Source organism: Aethina tumida, chromosome 2 (genome assembly GCF_024364675.1).
Source record: "Aethina tumida isolate Nest 87 chromosome 2, icAetTumi1.1, whole genome shotgun sequence".
Classification (NCBI taxonomy): domain Eukaryota; kingdom Metazoa; phylum Arthropoda; class Insecta; order Coleoptera; family Nitidulidae; genus Aethina; species Aethina tumida.
The window spans coordinates 4132184-4149953 of NC_065436.1; the positions used below are offsets into that span (position 1 = coordinate 4132184).

Here is a 17770-nt window from a genome sequence, read left to right on the forward strand (position 1 = left end):
TTGGAGTATAAGAAATAATATAGGAAGACTGAATTGTTTATATAGTCTTTTCTGCGCTTGAATATATTCAGAAACCAGATGGAAAGGCCTCAACTTTCTTCGAAAGATGTCTAGATGTGAGTAATTCCATGGAGAAAATTCATTTTGGGTTATCACATCAAATTTTGCACACTCTTTAATGATTTTTGTCTAAGAAATACAGTTGGTATTACTAAGAATTACAATAATAAAGGCACAAAAGTATTAATTAAAAAGAACTTGGTTCTTGGACTAAAACAAATTGGAGTATAAGAAATAAAATAGGAAGACTGAATTGTTTATATAGTCTTTTCTGAGCTTGAATATATTCAGAAACCAGATGGAAAGGCCTCAACTCTCTTCGAAAGATGTCTAGATGTGAGTAATTCCATGGAGAAAATTCATTTTGGGTTATCACATCAAATTGTGCACACTCTTTAATGATTTTTGTCTAAGAAATACAGTTGGTATTACTAAGAATTACAATAATAAAGACACAAAAGTATTAATTAAGAAGAACTTGGTTCTTGGACTAAAACAAATTGGAATATAAGAAATAATATAGGAAGACTGTTTACATAGTCTTTTCTGAGCTTGAATATATTCAGAAACCATATGGAAAGGCCTCAACTCTCTTCAAAAAATGTATAGATGAGAGTATTCCATGAAGAAAATTCATTTTGGGTTATCACATCAAATGTTGCACACTCTTTAATGATTTTTGTCTACGAAATACAGTTGGTATTACTAAGAATTACAATAATAAAGGCACAAAAGTATTAATTAAAAAGAACTTGGTTCTTGGACTAAAACAAATTGGAGTATAAGAAATAAAATAGGAAGACTGAATTGTTTATATAGTTTTTTCTGAGCTGGAATATATTCAGAAACCATATGGAAAGGCCTCAACTCTCTTCGAAAGATGTCTAGATGTGAGTAATTCCATGGAGAAAATTCATTTTGGGTTATCACATCAAATTTTGCACACTCTTTAATGATTTTTGTCTGAGAAATACAGTTGATATTACTAAGAATTACAATAATAAAGGCACAAAAGTATTAATTAAAAAGAACTTGGTTCTTGGACTAAAACAAATTGGAATATAAGAAATAATATAGGAAGACTGTTTACATAGTCATTTCTGAGCTTGAATATATTCAGAAACCATATGGAAAGGCCTCAACTCTCTTCGAAAGATGTCTAGATGTGAGTAATTCCATGGACAAAATTCATTTTGGGTTATCACATCAAATTTTGTACACTCTTTAATGATTTTTGTCTAAGAAATACAGTTAGTATTACTAAGAATTACAATAATAAAGGCACAAAAGTATTAATAAAGAAGAACTTGGTTCTTGGACTAACACAAATTGGAGTATAACAAATAATATAGGAAGACTGAATTGTTTACATAGTCTTTTCTGAGCTTGAATATATTCAGAAACCATATGGAAAGGCCTCAACTCTCTTCGAAAGATGTCTAGATGTGAGTAATTCCATGGAGAAAATTCATTTTGGGTTATCACATCAAATTTTGCACACTCTTTAATGATTTTTGTCTGAGAAATACAGTTGGTATTACTAAGAATTACAATAATAAAGGCACAAAAGTACTAATTAATAAGAACTTGGTTCTTGGACTAAAACAAATTGGAATATAAGAAATAATATAGGAAGACTGTTTACATAGTCTTTTCTGAGCTTGAATATATTCAGAAACCATATGGAAAGGCCTCAACTCTCTTCGAAAGATGTCTAGATGTGAGTAATTCCATGGACAAAATTCATTTTGGGTTATCACATCAAATTTTGTACACTCTTTAATGATTTTTGTCTAAGAAATACAGTTAGTATTACTAAGAATTACAATAATAAAGGCACAAAAGTATTAATAAAGAAGAACTTGGTTCTTGGACTAAAACAAATTGGAGTATAACAAATAATATAGGAAGACTGAATTGTTTACATAGTCTTTTCTGAGTTTGAATATATTCAGAAACCATATGGAAAGGCCTCAACTCTCTTCGAAAGATGTTTAGATGTGAGTAATTCCATGGACAAAATTCATTTTGGGTTATCGCATCAAATTTTGCACACTCTTTAATGATTTTTGTCTAAGAAATATAGTTAGTATTACTAAGAATTACTATAATAAAGGCACAAAAGAATTATTTAAGAAGAACTTGGTTCTTGGACTAAAACAAATTGGAGTATAAGAAATAATATAGGAAGACTGAATTGTTTATATAGTCTTTTCTGAGCTTGAATATATTCAGAAACCATATGGAAAGGCTTCAACTCTCTTCGAAAGATGTCTAGATGTGAGTAATTTCATGGAGAAAATTCATTTTGAGTTATCACATTAAATTTTGCACACTCTTTAATGATACCGTTGGTATTATTAAGAATTACAAAAATACAGGCACAAACATATTAATTAAGAAGAACTTGGTTCTTCAACTAAAACAAATTGGAGTATATTTTATTGTTTATATAGTTTTTTCTGAACTGAGAGTTGCTAGAAGATTAAATCTGGACTATCACAGCAACTTTTGCACACTCTGTAGTGATTTATGATTGAGAAACACAGTTGTATTATTCAGAATTACAATAACAAAGGCATAAAAATTTAAAAATTTCTTGAAAAAAAAATAATTAATTAATAAATTTCTAAGATTCATTAACATGAACGATTGGGTACTATATATTGATTTCCTCTAGAAAACTTTCCAGCCAAACTTAACAGAAACATTACCGTTTAGCTCAGAAATATTTATATACCGTCTCAAGATTTTTTCTCCAAATCGTAAATTCAGAATGATTTGTCGGTTTGCATGGGGGAGAATGCCCTAAAGCATGGCACTTTTTCTTTTACTTTTTTTTTTGTTTCTATCGTCGTAGATCATGACACACCCGAGCGGACAAAGATTTTATTTAATCCGTTAAATCTGTAGCTCAAAACATTTTAAAAGTTTGATTTTGATTTACGAGGTAATATTTTAGAAAATGAATTGTTATTATTTATGTCAGATTTCAGAAACTGTGATAAATGAAGCAATCTACTACTTACCAAAAGGTTAACAATTTTTTCTATATTATCATCAGAAACAACAAATATTTAAATATTTTGAATAATGATTTTTATAAAAATATATAAAAAATAATAAATGTGAAACAAAATAAAAATATTTATACACATAGTTAAATGGATATTAATTTAAATTAATACATACTGAACAAAATAAATATTTATTATTTATTTTGTAAATTCTCAATTAGGAAACAAAAATAAATGTTATAATAATTTAAATTTATCATTCCTTGTACACAAATATAAATTAATTAAAACATGCTCATTCATTAAATAAATATGATAAATATAAACAAAAATTAAATGTATGAAAATATAAACGATTTAATTATAAAAAAAATCATAAAAAATATAATTGTTTACAAATTAATGATTCGCTTACCACACTATTGTTGAACTTACCTAAAACCAAATAAATGAGTATTAAAAATTGTTTTTACAATTAACTACATATTCTATTATAAATTAATACCATAATTAACAAAATGAAATTTAGGTAAAAATTCTACTTATATTTACAGTGGTGGAAAAAAACATGGAACATTTATATTCCATACTTTTTTCCACCACTGTGTATTACATTAATAAAAAATAATGTTACATAGACTTACAACTGGAAAAATGACTGATTGAGATAAAATCTTTTCCAAATCATCGTTTTCAGTCAATACATCCTGAAACATTCAGACTAAAAACGGTAAATATTTAACCCGGCTTTTTCAATCCGACTCCGAAAAACAGTTGTACGTCCGACAAACATAACAAACTGCCGCCGTTAAACAGACAAAGCGGGCGCAAGTTTTAATAAAAAATGTGCAACGGAGAACAGTCAATAATCGGCAACAACAATGCCCGGCGTCATTTGTCAATCGAAATTAATGAAAATATTTGCGAGGCCCCATTTTTTAACAATGCCCGCGTCTGCATCGAATTTCAAAAATACAAAAAAAAAACCAACTTGGCAAATGAAGGGTGAGTCGGCAGTCATTCATAAATTGTATTTGCTCATTCCCTAAATGGATGTATTTAATCTGGATATGGCCAGACGTTCCTGCTGCAACAATGCCGAAACTATTTGTGTTGTGACGTGCCCATTGTCTATATTTTTTCCTGCTGGAAAGCCCGGACAGGAATTTTGAAGCTTGAAAAATTAAATTGGAGTTTAAAAAAGTGATGCATCGGCCGGGAATCGAACCCGGGCCGCCCGCGTGGCAGGCGAGCATTCTACCACTGAACCACCGATGCGGATATCAAAACATCTTTAATAATTAAAATTTAAACAATTAATGGACTTTTAATTTTTATGAAAACTTTTATACTTTTATATCTCAATTACTCTAAAATAGGTAAAGTAAAAGTATTAATATAATAGTGCTCCTGAAAACAATAAAATAATTGTTGTAATTAAAGATATCCGCATAAAAAGGGGAAGTACAATTAGTAATTATAAAATTAATTAAATTAATATGATATTAATAATTGAACACAAAATTATATTATTAAAAAATTGGAAAAAAGTAATGTTTCCGCCCGGGATCGAACCGGGGACCTTCCGCGTGTTAGGCGGATGTGATAACCACTACACCACGGAAACAAGTTGTAAAATCTTCATTATAGGCGTTAAATCAACATATTGATTTGCTAAATCCTGTCATTAAAAATTATTATTCGCATTTCCTCTTTTAAACATCATAATTTGCATGTGAGAATATCCGTTCTCGAAGATACACCGAGAAATTTCACGTCTTAATGAGAATTAATTAGGACGAGCTCGTTCAAATGATTATTTTCTGGGTTAGGTCAATAAATAATTAATTATGCATATTATTTTACGTTAATAAACAACAGTATTTGTTATAAAAATTACACTTAAGTGACAGATTTTGAATTTTTTTGTTCCTCAAGTAATTTAATTACTTACAGTAGTGGCCATAATTATAGCAACTTATACTAATGTACTGAAAATATTAAATTATACATATTAAGGATAAAACAATGGAATATTTCAGTCAATTTTATATTAGTATTAATTTAAAATTGTCTAATTCCCAAATTTAAATAAATTAATTAACAAAATTATTGTTAAATCTTACATAAATATAAAATAAAAGTATTTAAATAATTTTATAGAACATAAAATTATGTATGTTAAAGATAAAACAATGGAATATTTTAGACAATTTTATATTAGTATTAATTTAAAATTGTCACTGTATAAAACAATAGTGATAAATTAATAATATTTTAACAGTATATTAGATAAAAGAATTATGGCAAAAATATTTAATATTTTAAAAAGTTCCTCTAATAATGACCACTACTGTATATACTTAATATTTATCATAAATGATAAATAATTTATGAAACAGTGACATTTTTTTCCAATTAATGTGTGAATTATGTCAACTAATTCTCATATTTAAATAAATTAATTAACAATATAATTGTTAAATCTTCTATAAATATAAAATAAATGTATTTAAATAATTTTTATAGAATATAAAATTATGTATATTAAAGATAAAACAATGGAATATTTCAGTCAATTTAATATTAGTATTAATTTAAAACTGTCACTGAAATATTGGAACTTTATTAAAAGTTAAAAAACATAAAACTACTATTTTTTTCAATCATTTTATAGGATCTCAAATGACTTAAATAAGGTCCAATTCTAATTGTTCTTAACAATTAAGTTATCTTAAAACAAGTCATTATAATTTATTTTTAATTATTATATTTAAATTCATAATTATATTTTTTAATAACAGAAAATGACATGAATTTTTTTTCATAATCCCTTTAATCCATAAGGAAAAGTACATTTTCATTACACGAACAAAACTTGCGAACTAGAGGAATAATTATAAATAATTAGTACATATTTCCATCTGCAATTCCTTAGGAAGAATGATAGAAATTAAATGTAATTATGCAATCGAAACATGTACAAATGTGTGTGTGGTCCTTTTTCCTATATGTATATTTTTAACATAAACTTACATTGAATGTTGAGTGATGCAGGTGAGCTGGTAATGGATGGATTCCGTCCGGTGGTGTCCACCGCAATGCAGGTGAACTGGCCGGAATCCCTTTCGCGATCCACGCGGGTCACATGCAGGTCGGAGCCCATTTGGTAGCGACGTGTGGTGTTCGATATTTTCGATCCTGGAACCAGACAAAAGCCATCATCAAACAGTAAAATACGATAGACAATTAAGTAAAGAATAAATTAGTTTTTTTATTTTTTACATGAAGTCTTTTGATAATATACTCTGGATACAAAATAACTATGGAATTAAAGTTAATAATGTAATACTGATGATGTATTACAAACGTAAAATAATCTTCTAGAAACGTAGTTTCAGCATTCGTGATGAAGTGAGCTTCGACAGTGATGACAATGAATGGTCCAACCATGCCAAATACCTTTGCTATTTTCCTTAACTCAAAACTTGTCTGGCATCAGCAAACAGAGTACGTAAGAACTGAGACGAAGAACATTATCAGGAAATTATATCCTCTTCTGTGTATCATTTGGTCAGGTCCAATGTCGAAAGTGTGAGATGATTTAGTGGAGTTTTAGACAAAACAACTTTCTATTGTGACGAAACAATCTTAGGCAAGTTATCTGATTTATCTCCAGGAATAAAGGTGAAGAATTTGGTCTTCAGTAATGCTGAAGTGCGTTACTGTGATTTATTACAAACGTACAATAATCTTCTAGAAACGTAGGTTCAGCATTCCTGATGAAGTGAGCTTCGACGGTGATGACAATGAATGGTCCAACCATGCCAAATACCTTTGATGTTTTCCTTAACTCAAAACTGGTCTGGCATCAGCAAACATAGTATGTAAGAACTGAGACGAAGAATGTTATCAGGAAATTATATCCTTTTCTGTGTATCATTTAGACAGCTCCAATGTCGAAAGTGTGAAATGATTTAGTGGGGTTTTAGACAAAATAACTTTCTATTGTAACAAAACAATCTTTGGCAAGTTATCTGATTTATCTTCAGGAATAAATCTGAAGAATTTGGTCTTCAGTAATGCTGAAGTGTGTTACTGTGATTTATTACAAACGTACAATAATCTTCTAGAAACGTAAGTTCAGCATTCCTGATGAAGTGAGCTTCGACGGTGATGACAATGAATGGTCCAACCATGCCAAATACCTTTGATGTTTTCCTTAACTCAAAACTGGTCTGGCATCAGCAAACATAGTATGTAAGAACTGAGACGAAGAATGTTATCAGGAAATTATATCCTTTTCTGTGTATCATTTAGACAGCTCCAATGTCGAAAGTGTGAGATGATTTAGTGGAGTTTTAGACAAAACAACTTTCTATTGTGACGAAACAATCTTAGGCAAGTTATCTGATTTATCTCCAGGAATAAAGGTGAAGAATTTGGTCTTCAGTAATGCTGAAGTGCGTTACTGTGATTTATTACAAACGTACAATAATCTTCTAGAAACGTAGGTTCAGCATTCCTGATGAAGTGAGCTTCGACGGTGATGACAATGAATGGTCCAACCATGCCAAATACCTTTGATGTTTTCCTTAACTCAAAACTGGTCTGGCATCAGCAAACATAGTATGTAAGAACTGAGACGAAGAATGTTATCAGGAAATTATATCCTTTTCTGTGTATCATTTAGACAGCTCCAATGTCGAAAGTGTGAGATGATTTAGTGAGGTTTTAGACAAAATAACTTTTTATTGTAACGAAACAATCTTTGACAAGTTATCTGATTTATCTTCAGGAATAAAGCTGAAGAATTTGGTCTCCTGTAATGCTGAAGTACGTTACTGTGATTTATTACAAACGTACAATAATCTTCTAGAAACGTAGGTTCAGCATTCCTGATGAAGTGAGCTTCGACGGTGATGACAATGAATGGTCCAACCATGCCAAATACCTTTGATGTTTTCCTTAACTCAAAACTTGTCTGGCATCAGCAAACAGAGTACGTAAGAACTGAGACGAAGAACGTTATCAGGAAATTATATCCTCTTCTGTGTATCATTTGGTCACCTCCAATGTCGAAAGTGTGAGATGATTTAGTGGAGTTTTAGACAAAACAACTTTCTATTGTGACGAAACAATCTTAGGCAAGTTATCTGATTTATCTCCAGGAATAAAGGTGAAGAATTTGGTCTTCAGTAATGCTGAAGTGCGTTACTGTGATTTATTACAAACGTACAATAATCTTCTAGAAACGTAGGTTCAGCATTCCTGATGAAGTGAGCTTCGACGGTGATGACAATGAATGGTCCAACCATGCCAAATACCTTTGATGTTTTCCTTAACTCAAAACTGGTCTGGCATCAGCAAACATAGTATGTAAGAACTGAGACGAAGAATGTTATCAGGAAATTATATCCTTTTCTGTGTATCATTTAGACAGCTCCAATGTCGAAAGTGTGAGATGATTTAGTGAGGTTTTAGACAAAATAACTTTTTATTGTAACGAAACAATCTTTGGCAAGGTATCTGATTTATCTTCAGGAATAAAGCTGAAGAATTTGGTCTCCTGTAATGCTGAAGTGCGTTACTGTGATTTATTACAAACGTACAATAATCTTCTAGAAACGTAGGTTCAGCATTCCTGATGAAGTGAGCTTCGACGGTGATGACAATGAATGGTCCAACCATGCCAAATACCTTTGATGTTTTCCTTAACTCAAAACTTGTCTGGCATCAGCAAACATAATATGTAAGAACTGAGACGAAGAACGTTATCAGGAAATTATATCCTTTTCTGTGTATCATTTAGACAGCTCCAATGTCGAAAGTGTGAAATGATTTAGTGGGGTTTTAGACAAAATAACTTTCTATTGTAACAAAACAATCTTTGGCAAGTTATCTGATTTATCTTCAGGAATAAATCTGAAGAATTTGGTCTTCAGTAATGCTGAAGTGTGTTACTGTGATTTATTACAAACGTACAATAATCTTCTAGAAACGTAAGTTCAGCATTCCTGATGAAGTGAGCTTCGACGGTGATGACAATGAATGGTCCAACCATGCCAAATACCTTTGATGTTTTCCTTAACTCAAAACTTGTCTGGCATCAGCAAACAGAGTACGTAAGAACTGAGACGAAGAACGTTATCAGGAAATTATATCCTCTTCTGTGTATCATTTGGTCACCTCCAATGTCGAAAGTGTGAGGTGATTTAGTGGAGTTTTAAACAAAACAACTTTCTATTGTGACGAAACAATCTTAGGCAAGTTATCTGATTTATCTCCAGGAATAAAGGTGAAGAATTTGGTCTTCAGTAATGCTGAAGTGCGTTACTGTGATTTATTACAAACGTACAATAATCTTCTAGAAACGTAGGTTCAGCATTCCTGATGAAGTGAGCTTCGACGGTGATGACAATGAATGGTCCAACCATGCCAAATACCTTTGATGTTTTCCTTAACTCAAAACTGGTCTGGCATCAGCAAACATAGTATGTAAGAACTGAGACGAAGAATGTTATCAGGAAATTATATCCTTTTCTGTGTATCATTTAGACAGCTCCAATGTCGAAAGTGTGAGATGATTTAGTGGAGTTTTAGACAAAACAACTTTCTATTGTGACGAAACAATCTTAGGCAAGTTATCTGATTTATCTCCAGGAATAAAGGTGAAGAATTTGGCCTTCAGTAATGCTGAAGTGCGTTGCTGTGTTGAATTACAAACGTACAATAATCTTCTAGAAACGTAGGTTCAGCACTCCTAATGAAGTGAGCTTCAACGGTGATGACAATGAATGGTCCAACCATGCCAAATACCTTTGATGTTTTCCTTAACTCAAAACTTGTCTGGCATCAGCAAACATAATATGTAAGAACTGAGACGAAGAACGTTATCAGGAAATTATATCCTTTTCTGTGTATCATTTAGACAGCTCCAATGTCGAAAGTGTGAAATGATTTAGTGGGGTTTTAGACAAAATAACTTTCTATTGTAACAAAACAATCTTTGGCAAGTTATCTGATTTATCTTCAGGAATAAATCTGAAGAATTTGGTCTTCAGTAATGCTGAAGTGTGTTACTGTGATTTATTACAAACGTACAATAATCTTCTAGAAACGTAAGTTCAGCATTCCTGATGAAGTGAGCTTCGACGGTGATGACAATGAATGGTCCAACCATGCCAAATACCTTTGATGTTTTCCTTAACTCAAAACTTGTCTGGCATCAGCAAACAGAGTACGTAAGAACTGAGACGAAGAACGTTATCAGGAAATTATATCCTCTTCTGTGTATCATTTGGTCAGGTCCAATGAAGAAAGTGTGGGATGATTTTGTGGGGATTTTGACAAAATAACTTTCTATTGAAACAAACCAAAGGAGGTTAAATATAAACTGCACAGTATAAGGTGTGATTATTTATTATTAGTGTGGGAAATGTGAAATGATTTTGTGGAGATTTGGTTGTCTAGATAATTTTGTGGGTAATCTACTGGTGTGCTGAAGACTGTTGTCGCAGTAGCATTCAACACCAACCAATTTATCATTTATCCTAAGACGTTATTTATGTATTTACACTGCACAGTTACACGTGTTCCTCTTAAACCACCAGAACAGAACTTGGAAAAAACAGAAATAGATTTATACGAAAACATAACGGGGGTTATAAATATGGTTATGAGTGACTGCCTGAATTTATAGTGTTTTTAAATTTAGTTCCGGTGATGTCAAAGCAGTTGTACGTTTTACATCCCTTTACAGTGTTGGAGATAAGTTAAATTTGTCATCCGTCGAGATAACTTATGACCTTTGTATCAAATTGGATTATTCTTTGGCGTGTTTCAAGCACTTTTTTTAAATCCTTTTTGATGTCTGGCAGGCTTCCAAAAATTGCTCGTATTTCAACGAACTCAACTGGGGGCTGAATATATGTGATTCCTAACTTATACATGCCCGAATATCACGGCTAATTTCCACGTTTGCCACGACGAAGTGGTGACGAATCCTCCAAAGCCGTTTCTACAAGAACCCCGCTCCGAGACATCAAATTAAAACACCGGCGGGGCCTCTAATAAGCCCCCGGGCACGGAAAATTAACCGGCCAAGGTGGCGTAACCAACAACGCCGCCTTTGTGCCAACAAAACCGCCGCGATGTTTTTCTCAAATCTGGCGTGCGGGAATGCGTCCGGATAGCGGTGGAGAAAAAAAAAATCGACTTCCTGCAATAAAAATACGACAGAGTCATAAGGTCCGGTTTAATTTCGTCTCGGGGTCTTAATAAGCCCCGGCTGAACGTGCATTGTGGTGGCACATGTTCGTCGTGTTCACATGGGTGCGTTTTTTGTCGGCTGTTTAAACAGGGGAGGGTTGGGTTATGTAAAAAAAGTGCGCTGACATCCTCGTTAACCCTCTGGAATAGCAATGAGGACGGTGCGGACAATGCGAGAACGAGGCTCTCGCTCTGTCTTCCATTATGGGATATAATCTTTGGAAATTACTATAATATTCCAGTTAGCAACAAACATTAAAAATTATTCAATACTGTTTGCCTCCGTCTTCTATTAAATTAGCAAGGAAACTTGTCTTGATATTTAAAACTTATTATATGAATTTCAAACTTATTTCTTATTACGTGTATTCCTTTTTTTTAATAACATACATATACAGTGACAATCACATCTCTGTAACAGCATTACTGAACATAAATCAGATAACTTGTCAAAGATTGGTTCGTTACAATAGAAAGTTATTTGTCAAAATCCCCACAAAATTATCTCACACATTCGACATTGGACCTGACCAAATGATACACATTGCTGATGTCAGACAAGTTTTGAGTTAAGGAAAACATCAAAGGTATTTGAAATGGTTGGACCATTCATTGTCATCACCGTCGAAGCTCACTTCATCAGGAATGCTGAACCTACGTTTCTAGAAGATTATTGTACGTTTGTAATTCATCACAGCAACGCACTTCAGCATTACTGAAGGCCAAATTCTTCAGCTTTATTCCTGGAAATAAATCAGATAACTTGCCAAAGATTGGTTCGTTACAATAGAAAGTTATTTTGTCTAAATCCCCACTAAATCGTCTCACACATTCGACATTGGAGCTGACCAAATGACACACAGAAGAGAATATAACTTCCTGATAAAGTTCTTCGTCTCAGTTCTTACATACTTTGTTTGCTGAAGCCAGACAAGTTTTGAGTTAAGGAAAACATCAAAGGTATTTGACATGATTGGACCATTCATTGTCATCACCGTTGAAGCTCACTTCATTAGGAGTGCTGAACCTACGTTTCTAGAAGATTATTGTACGTTTGTAATTCAACACAGCAACGCACTTCAGCATTACTGAAGACCAAATTCTTCAGCTTTATTCCTGGTGGTAAATCAGATAACTTGTCAAAGATTGGTTCGTTACAATAGAAAGTTATTTTGTCTAAATCCCCACTAAATCGTCTCACACTTTTGACATTGGAGCTGACCAAATGACACACAGAAGAGAATATAACTTCCTGATAAAGTTCTTCGTCTCAGTTCTTACATACTTTGTTTGCTGAAGCCAGACAAGTTTTGAGTTAAGGAGAACATCAAAGGTATTTGACATGATTGGACCATTCATTGTCATCACCGTTGAAGCTCACTTCATTAGGAGTGCTGAACCTACGTTTCTAGAATATTATTGTACGTTTGTAATTCAACACAGCAACGCACTTCAGCATTACTGAAGGCCAAATTCTTCAGCTTTATTCCTGGTGGTAAATCAGATAACTTGTCAAAGATTGGTTCGTTACAATAGAAAGTTATTTTGTCTAAATCCTCACTAAATCGTCTCACACATTCGACATTGGAGCTGACCAAATGACACACAGAAGAGAATATAACTTCCTGATAAAGTTCTTCGTCTCAGTTCTTACATACTTTGTTTGCTGAAGCCAGACAAGTTTTGAGTTAAGGAGAACATCAAAGGTATTTGACATGATTGGACCATTCATTGTCATCACCGTTGAAGCTCACTTCATTAGGAGTGCTGAACCTACGTTTCTAGAAGATTATTGTACGTTTGTAATTCAACACAGCAACGCACTTCAGCATTACTGAAGGCCGAATTCTTCAGCTTTATTCCTGGTGGTAAATCAGATAACTTGCCAAAGATTAGTTCGTTACAATAGAAAGTTATTTTGTCTAAATTCCCACTAAATCATCTCACACTTTCAACATTGGACTTGAGCAAATGACACACAGAAGAGAATATAACTTCCTGATAAAGTTCTTCGTCTCAGTTCTTACATACTTTGTTTGCTGAAGCCAGACAAGTTTTGAGTTAAGGAAAACATCAAAGGTATTTGGCATTGTTGGACCATTCATTGTCATCACCGTCGAAGCTCACTTCATCAGGAATGCTGAACCTACGTTTCTAGAAGATTATTGTACGTTTGTAATTCATCACAGTAACGCACTTCAGCATTACTGAAGACCAAATTCTTCAGCTTTATTCCTGGAAATAAATCAGATAACTTGCCAAAGACTGATTCATTACAATAGAAAGTTATTTTGTCTAAATCCCCACTAAATCATCTCACACTTTCAACATTGGACTTGAGCAAATGATACACAGAAGAGGTTATAATTTCCTGATAACGTTCTTCGTCTCAGTTCTTACATACTCTGTTTGCTGAAGCCAGACAAGTTTTGAGTTAAGGAAAACATCAAAGGTATTTGGCATGGTTGGATCATTCATTGTTATCACCGTCAAAGCTCACTTCATCAAGAATACTGAACCTACGTTTCTAGAAGATTATTGTACGTTTGTAATTCAACACAGCAACGCACTTCAGCATTACTGAAGACCAAATTCTTCAGCTTTATTCCTGGAAATAAATCAGATAACTTGCCAAAGATTGATTCGTTACAATAGAAAGTTATTTTGTCTAAATCCCCACTAAATCGTCTCACACATTCGACATTGGAGCTGACCAAATGACACACAGAAGAGAATATAACTTCCTGATAAAGTTCTTCGTCTCAGTTCTTACATACTTTGTTTGCTGAAGCCAGACAAGTTTTGAGTTAAGGAAAACATCAAAGGTATTTGGCATGGTTGGACCATTCATTGTCATCACCGTCGAAGCTCACTTCATCAGGAATGCTGAACCTACGTTTCTATAAGATTATTGTACGTTTGTAATTCATCACAGTAACGCACTTCAGCATTACTGAAGACCAAATTCTTCAGCTTTATTCCTGGAAATAAATCAGATAACTTGCCAAAGATTGGTTAGTTACAATAGAAAGTTATTTTGTCTAAATCCCCACTAAATCATCTCACACTTTCAACATTGGACTTGAGCAAATGATACACAGAAGAGGTTATAATTTCCTGATAACGTTCTTCGTCTCAGTTCTTACATACTCTGTTTGCTGAAGCCAGACAAGTTTTGAGTTAAGGAAAACATCAAAGGTATTTGGCATGGTTGGATCATTCATTGTTATCACCGTCAAAGCTCACTTCATCAAGAATACTGAACCTACGTTTCTAGAAGATTATTGTACGTTTGTAATTCATCACAGTAACGCACTTCAGCATTACTGAAGACCAAATTCTTCAGCTTTATTCCTGATGGTAAATCAGATAACTTGCCAAAGATTAGTTCGTTACAATAGAAAGTTATTTTGTCTAAATTCCCACTAAATCATCTCACACTTTCAACATTGGACTTGAGCAAATGATACACAGAAGAGAATATAGTTTCCTGATAACGTTCTTCGTCTCAGTTCTTACACACTCTGTTTGCTGAAGCCAGACAAGTTTTGAGTTAAGGAAAACATCAAAGGTATTTGAAATGGTTGGACCATTCATTGTCATCACCGTCGAAGCTCACTTCATCAGGAATGCTGAACCTACGTTTCTAGAAGATTATTCTATGTTTGTAATTCATCACAGCAACGCACTTCAGCATTACTGAAGGCCAAATTCTTCAGCTTTATTCCTGGTGGTAAATCAGATAACTTGTCAAAGATTGGTTCGTTACAATAGAAAGTTATTTTGTCTAAATCCCCACTAAATCGTCTCACACTTTCGACATTGGAGCTGACCAAATGACACACAGAAGAGAATATAACTTCCTGATAAAGTTCTTCGTCTCAGTTCTTACATACTTTGTTTGCTGAAGCCAGACAAGTTTTGAGTTAAGGAAAACATCAAAGGTATTTGGCATTGTTGGACCATTCATTGTCATAACCGTCGAAGCTCACTTCATCAGGAATGCTGAACCTACGTTTCTAGAAGATTATTGTACGTTTGTAATTCATCACAGTAACGCACTTCAGCATTACTGAAGACCAAATTCTTCAGCTTTATTCCTGGTGGTAAATCAGATAACTTGTCAAAGATTGGTTCGTTACAATAGAAAGTTATTTTGTCTAAATCCCCACTAAATCGTCTCACACTTTCGACATTGGAGCTGACCAAATGACACACAGAAGAGAATATAACTTCCTGATAAAGTTCTTCGTCTCAGTTCTTACATACTTTGTTTGCTGAAGCCAGACAAGTTTTGAGTTAAGGAAAACATCAAAGGTATTTGGCATTGTTGGACCATTCATTGTCATAACCGTCGAAGCTCACTTCATCAGGAATGCTGAACCTACGTTTCTAGAAGATTATTGTACGTTTGTAATTCATCACAGTAACGCACTTCAGCATTACTGAAGACCAAATTCTTCAGCTTTATTCCTGATGGTAAATCAGATAACTTGTCAAAGATTGGTTCGTTACAATAGAAAGTTATTTTGTCTAAATCCCCACTAAATCGTCTCACACTTTCGACATTGGAGCTGACCAAATGACACACAGAAGAGAATATAATTTCCTGATAAAGTCTTCGTCTGAGTTCTTACATCTCATACTCTATTTACTGATGCCAAACAAATTACTGAAAAATTTGAAAGCCTTATTCTCAATGATAAGTCAGACAACTTGCCAAACCATCAAGAAATTCTGCACAGAAATTCTGTACAGAAAAATCATCTCACACCTCTGACATTGAACCTAATCGAATCAGGACACGGAAGCCGGCGAACGGGCACATCTTGCAAATTGAGCGTTTAAGGAGGGTTGAAGGTGGAGAAAAGAGGCGATTACTCACCGTTCAATTCCCAGTAATAGCTGATGCCATCGGCGGGAGTCACCTCGCACGGCAACGTAATCGATTTGCCTTGGATCACGTCCACGTTCTTCGGACTGCGGACGAAATAGGGGTCCTCGGCCCCGCTCACAACACAAACTGCAACAAATTATTTCAATTCAATATTTTTACATTTTTTTCAAAACATCAACGTACATGATTCAAATTTCTTAACACTAAAAATTTGCAATTAAATTAAATTTTACTTCACTGTGTAACATTTACTTCTTAATATTACATTTACCTGTCATTTATAATAGTTTTGAATAATAAACATTTATAGAATTATAATGATAAACATGATATTTAACCTATTTTTCTTATTTGAAAAAATTAAACTTAGTATTTCTTTAGTTAAAAATAAACAGGTCCCATAAATAAAATACTATTAAAATTTAATTTAAAACTTTCAGTTTGCACAATTCAAGCATAAAATTATAATAAATTTCTTCATATTCACATTTATTGTTAATAAACTGACCTTTAAAATAAAACAAATATAAAAGTAATAATAATAAATATGATATTTAATTGCTATCTTAAACAATTTGTCATATATATTTATAAAATTCTTATTAATTATCTGAATTAAAAATAAACATGTTGATAAACATTATGGAATAACTATTTTAATTATAGGGAGTATTTATAAAAAATAGGAAATTGTAATAAACTTTATAAAAAAAAAAATTTATTTAAAAATTGTTTTAAATTAAATGTAAAATTAATATTAAATGTAACATAAAAGGTTAATCAAAACCACAAAATATATAAATTAAATGGCCCTTTAAAACACTAAAACCGTTAATAAATTAAACGAAGTTGATTATAAAATCTCCCATAACCATTATTTATATTTTTTTTTAATTTTAAAATATAATAAAATAATATAAATTTCCAATAACTATACTTTTAAACTTTTCTTTCCTTCATAAACTTGAACAATTTGGTTTTTTCTAAAGAATGACCTTTAAACTCTTCATATGATCTAAACTTATTTTGATTTTCAACGTATTTGTTTACTACATTACAGACTTTTTTTAAATTTTAATGCAAGAAATCAGATATTATTTAGATTTATATACAATATAAAGGTTTTAAATATTTCTTACTTTCATAAACTTGAACAATTTAGCTTATTCTAAAGAATGTCCTTTAAACTCTTCATATGATCTAAACTTATTTTAAATTTTAATACAAAAAATCACAGATATTATTTAAATTTACACACAATATAAAGGTTTTAAACTTTTCTTCCCTTCAGAAAGATGAACTATTAAGCTTTTTCTAAAAAATGTCCTTAAAACTCTTCATATGATCTAAACTTATTTTGATTTTCAACGTATTTATTTACTAAATTACAGACTTATTTTAAATTTTAATATAAGAAATCACAGATATTATTTAGATTTACACACAATATAAAGGTTTTAAACTTTTCTTCTCTTCATAAACTTGAACAATTTAGCTTTTAATAAAGAATGTCCTTAAAACTTTT

At 32.3% G+C, this 17770-nt stretch overlaps 1 protein-coding gene and 2 non-coding genes across 4 annotated transcripts in view; all 3 read right to left on the reverse strand.

Annotated features, from left to right (window-relative positions):
* The window catches only part of LOC109605636 (tyrosine-protein kinase-like otk), a 173790-nt gene that overhangs the window by 143313 nt on the left and 12707 nt on the right, over positions 1 to 17770 (reverse strand). Inside the window, exons 2-3 of one of the 2 annotated variants that reach the window (XM_049962602.1) lie at positions 16234 to 16371; positions 6114 to 6278 (exon numbers count right to left, since the gene is read on the reverse strand). In XM_049962602.1, coding sequence (XP_049818559.1) covers positions 6114 to 6278; positions 16234 to 16371 — 303 coding nt within the window. Of the gene's footprint in view, positions 1 to 6113; positions 6279 to 6539; positions 6669 to 16233; positions 16372 to 17770 lie in introns of those variants that run through there. The other variant, XM_049962603.1, reaches the window with a different exon arrangement.
* Trnag-gcc (transfer RNA glycine (anticodon GCC)) lies at positions 4285 to 4355 on the reverse strand. The gene has a single exon. It is a non-coding gene; the product is annotated as a tRNA-Gly (tRNA).
* Positions 4632 to 4704, reverse strand: Trnav-aac (transfer RNA valine (anticodon AAC)). Its single transcript has one exon. It is a non-coding gene; the product is annotated as a tRNA-Val (tRNA).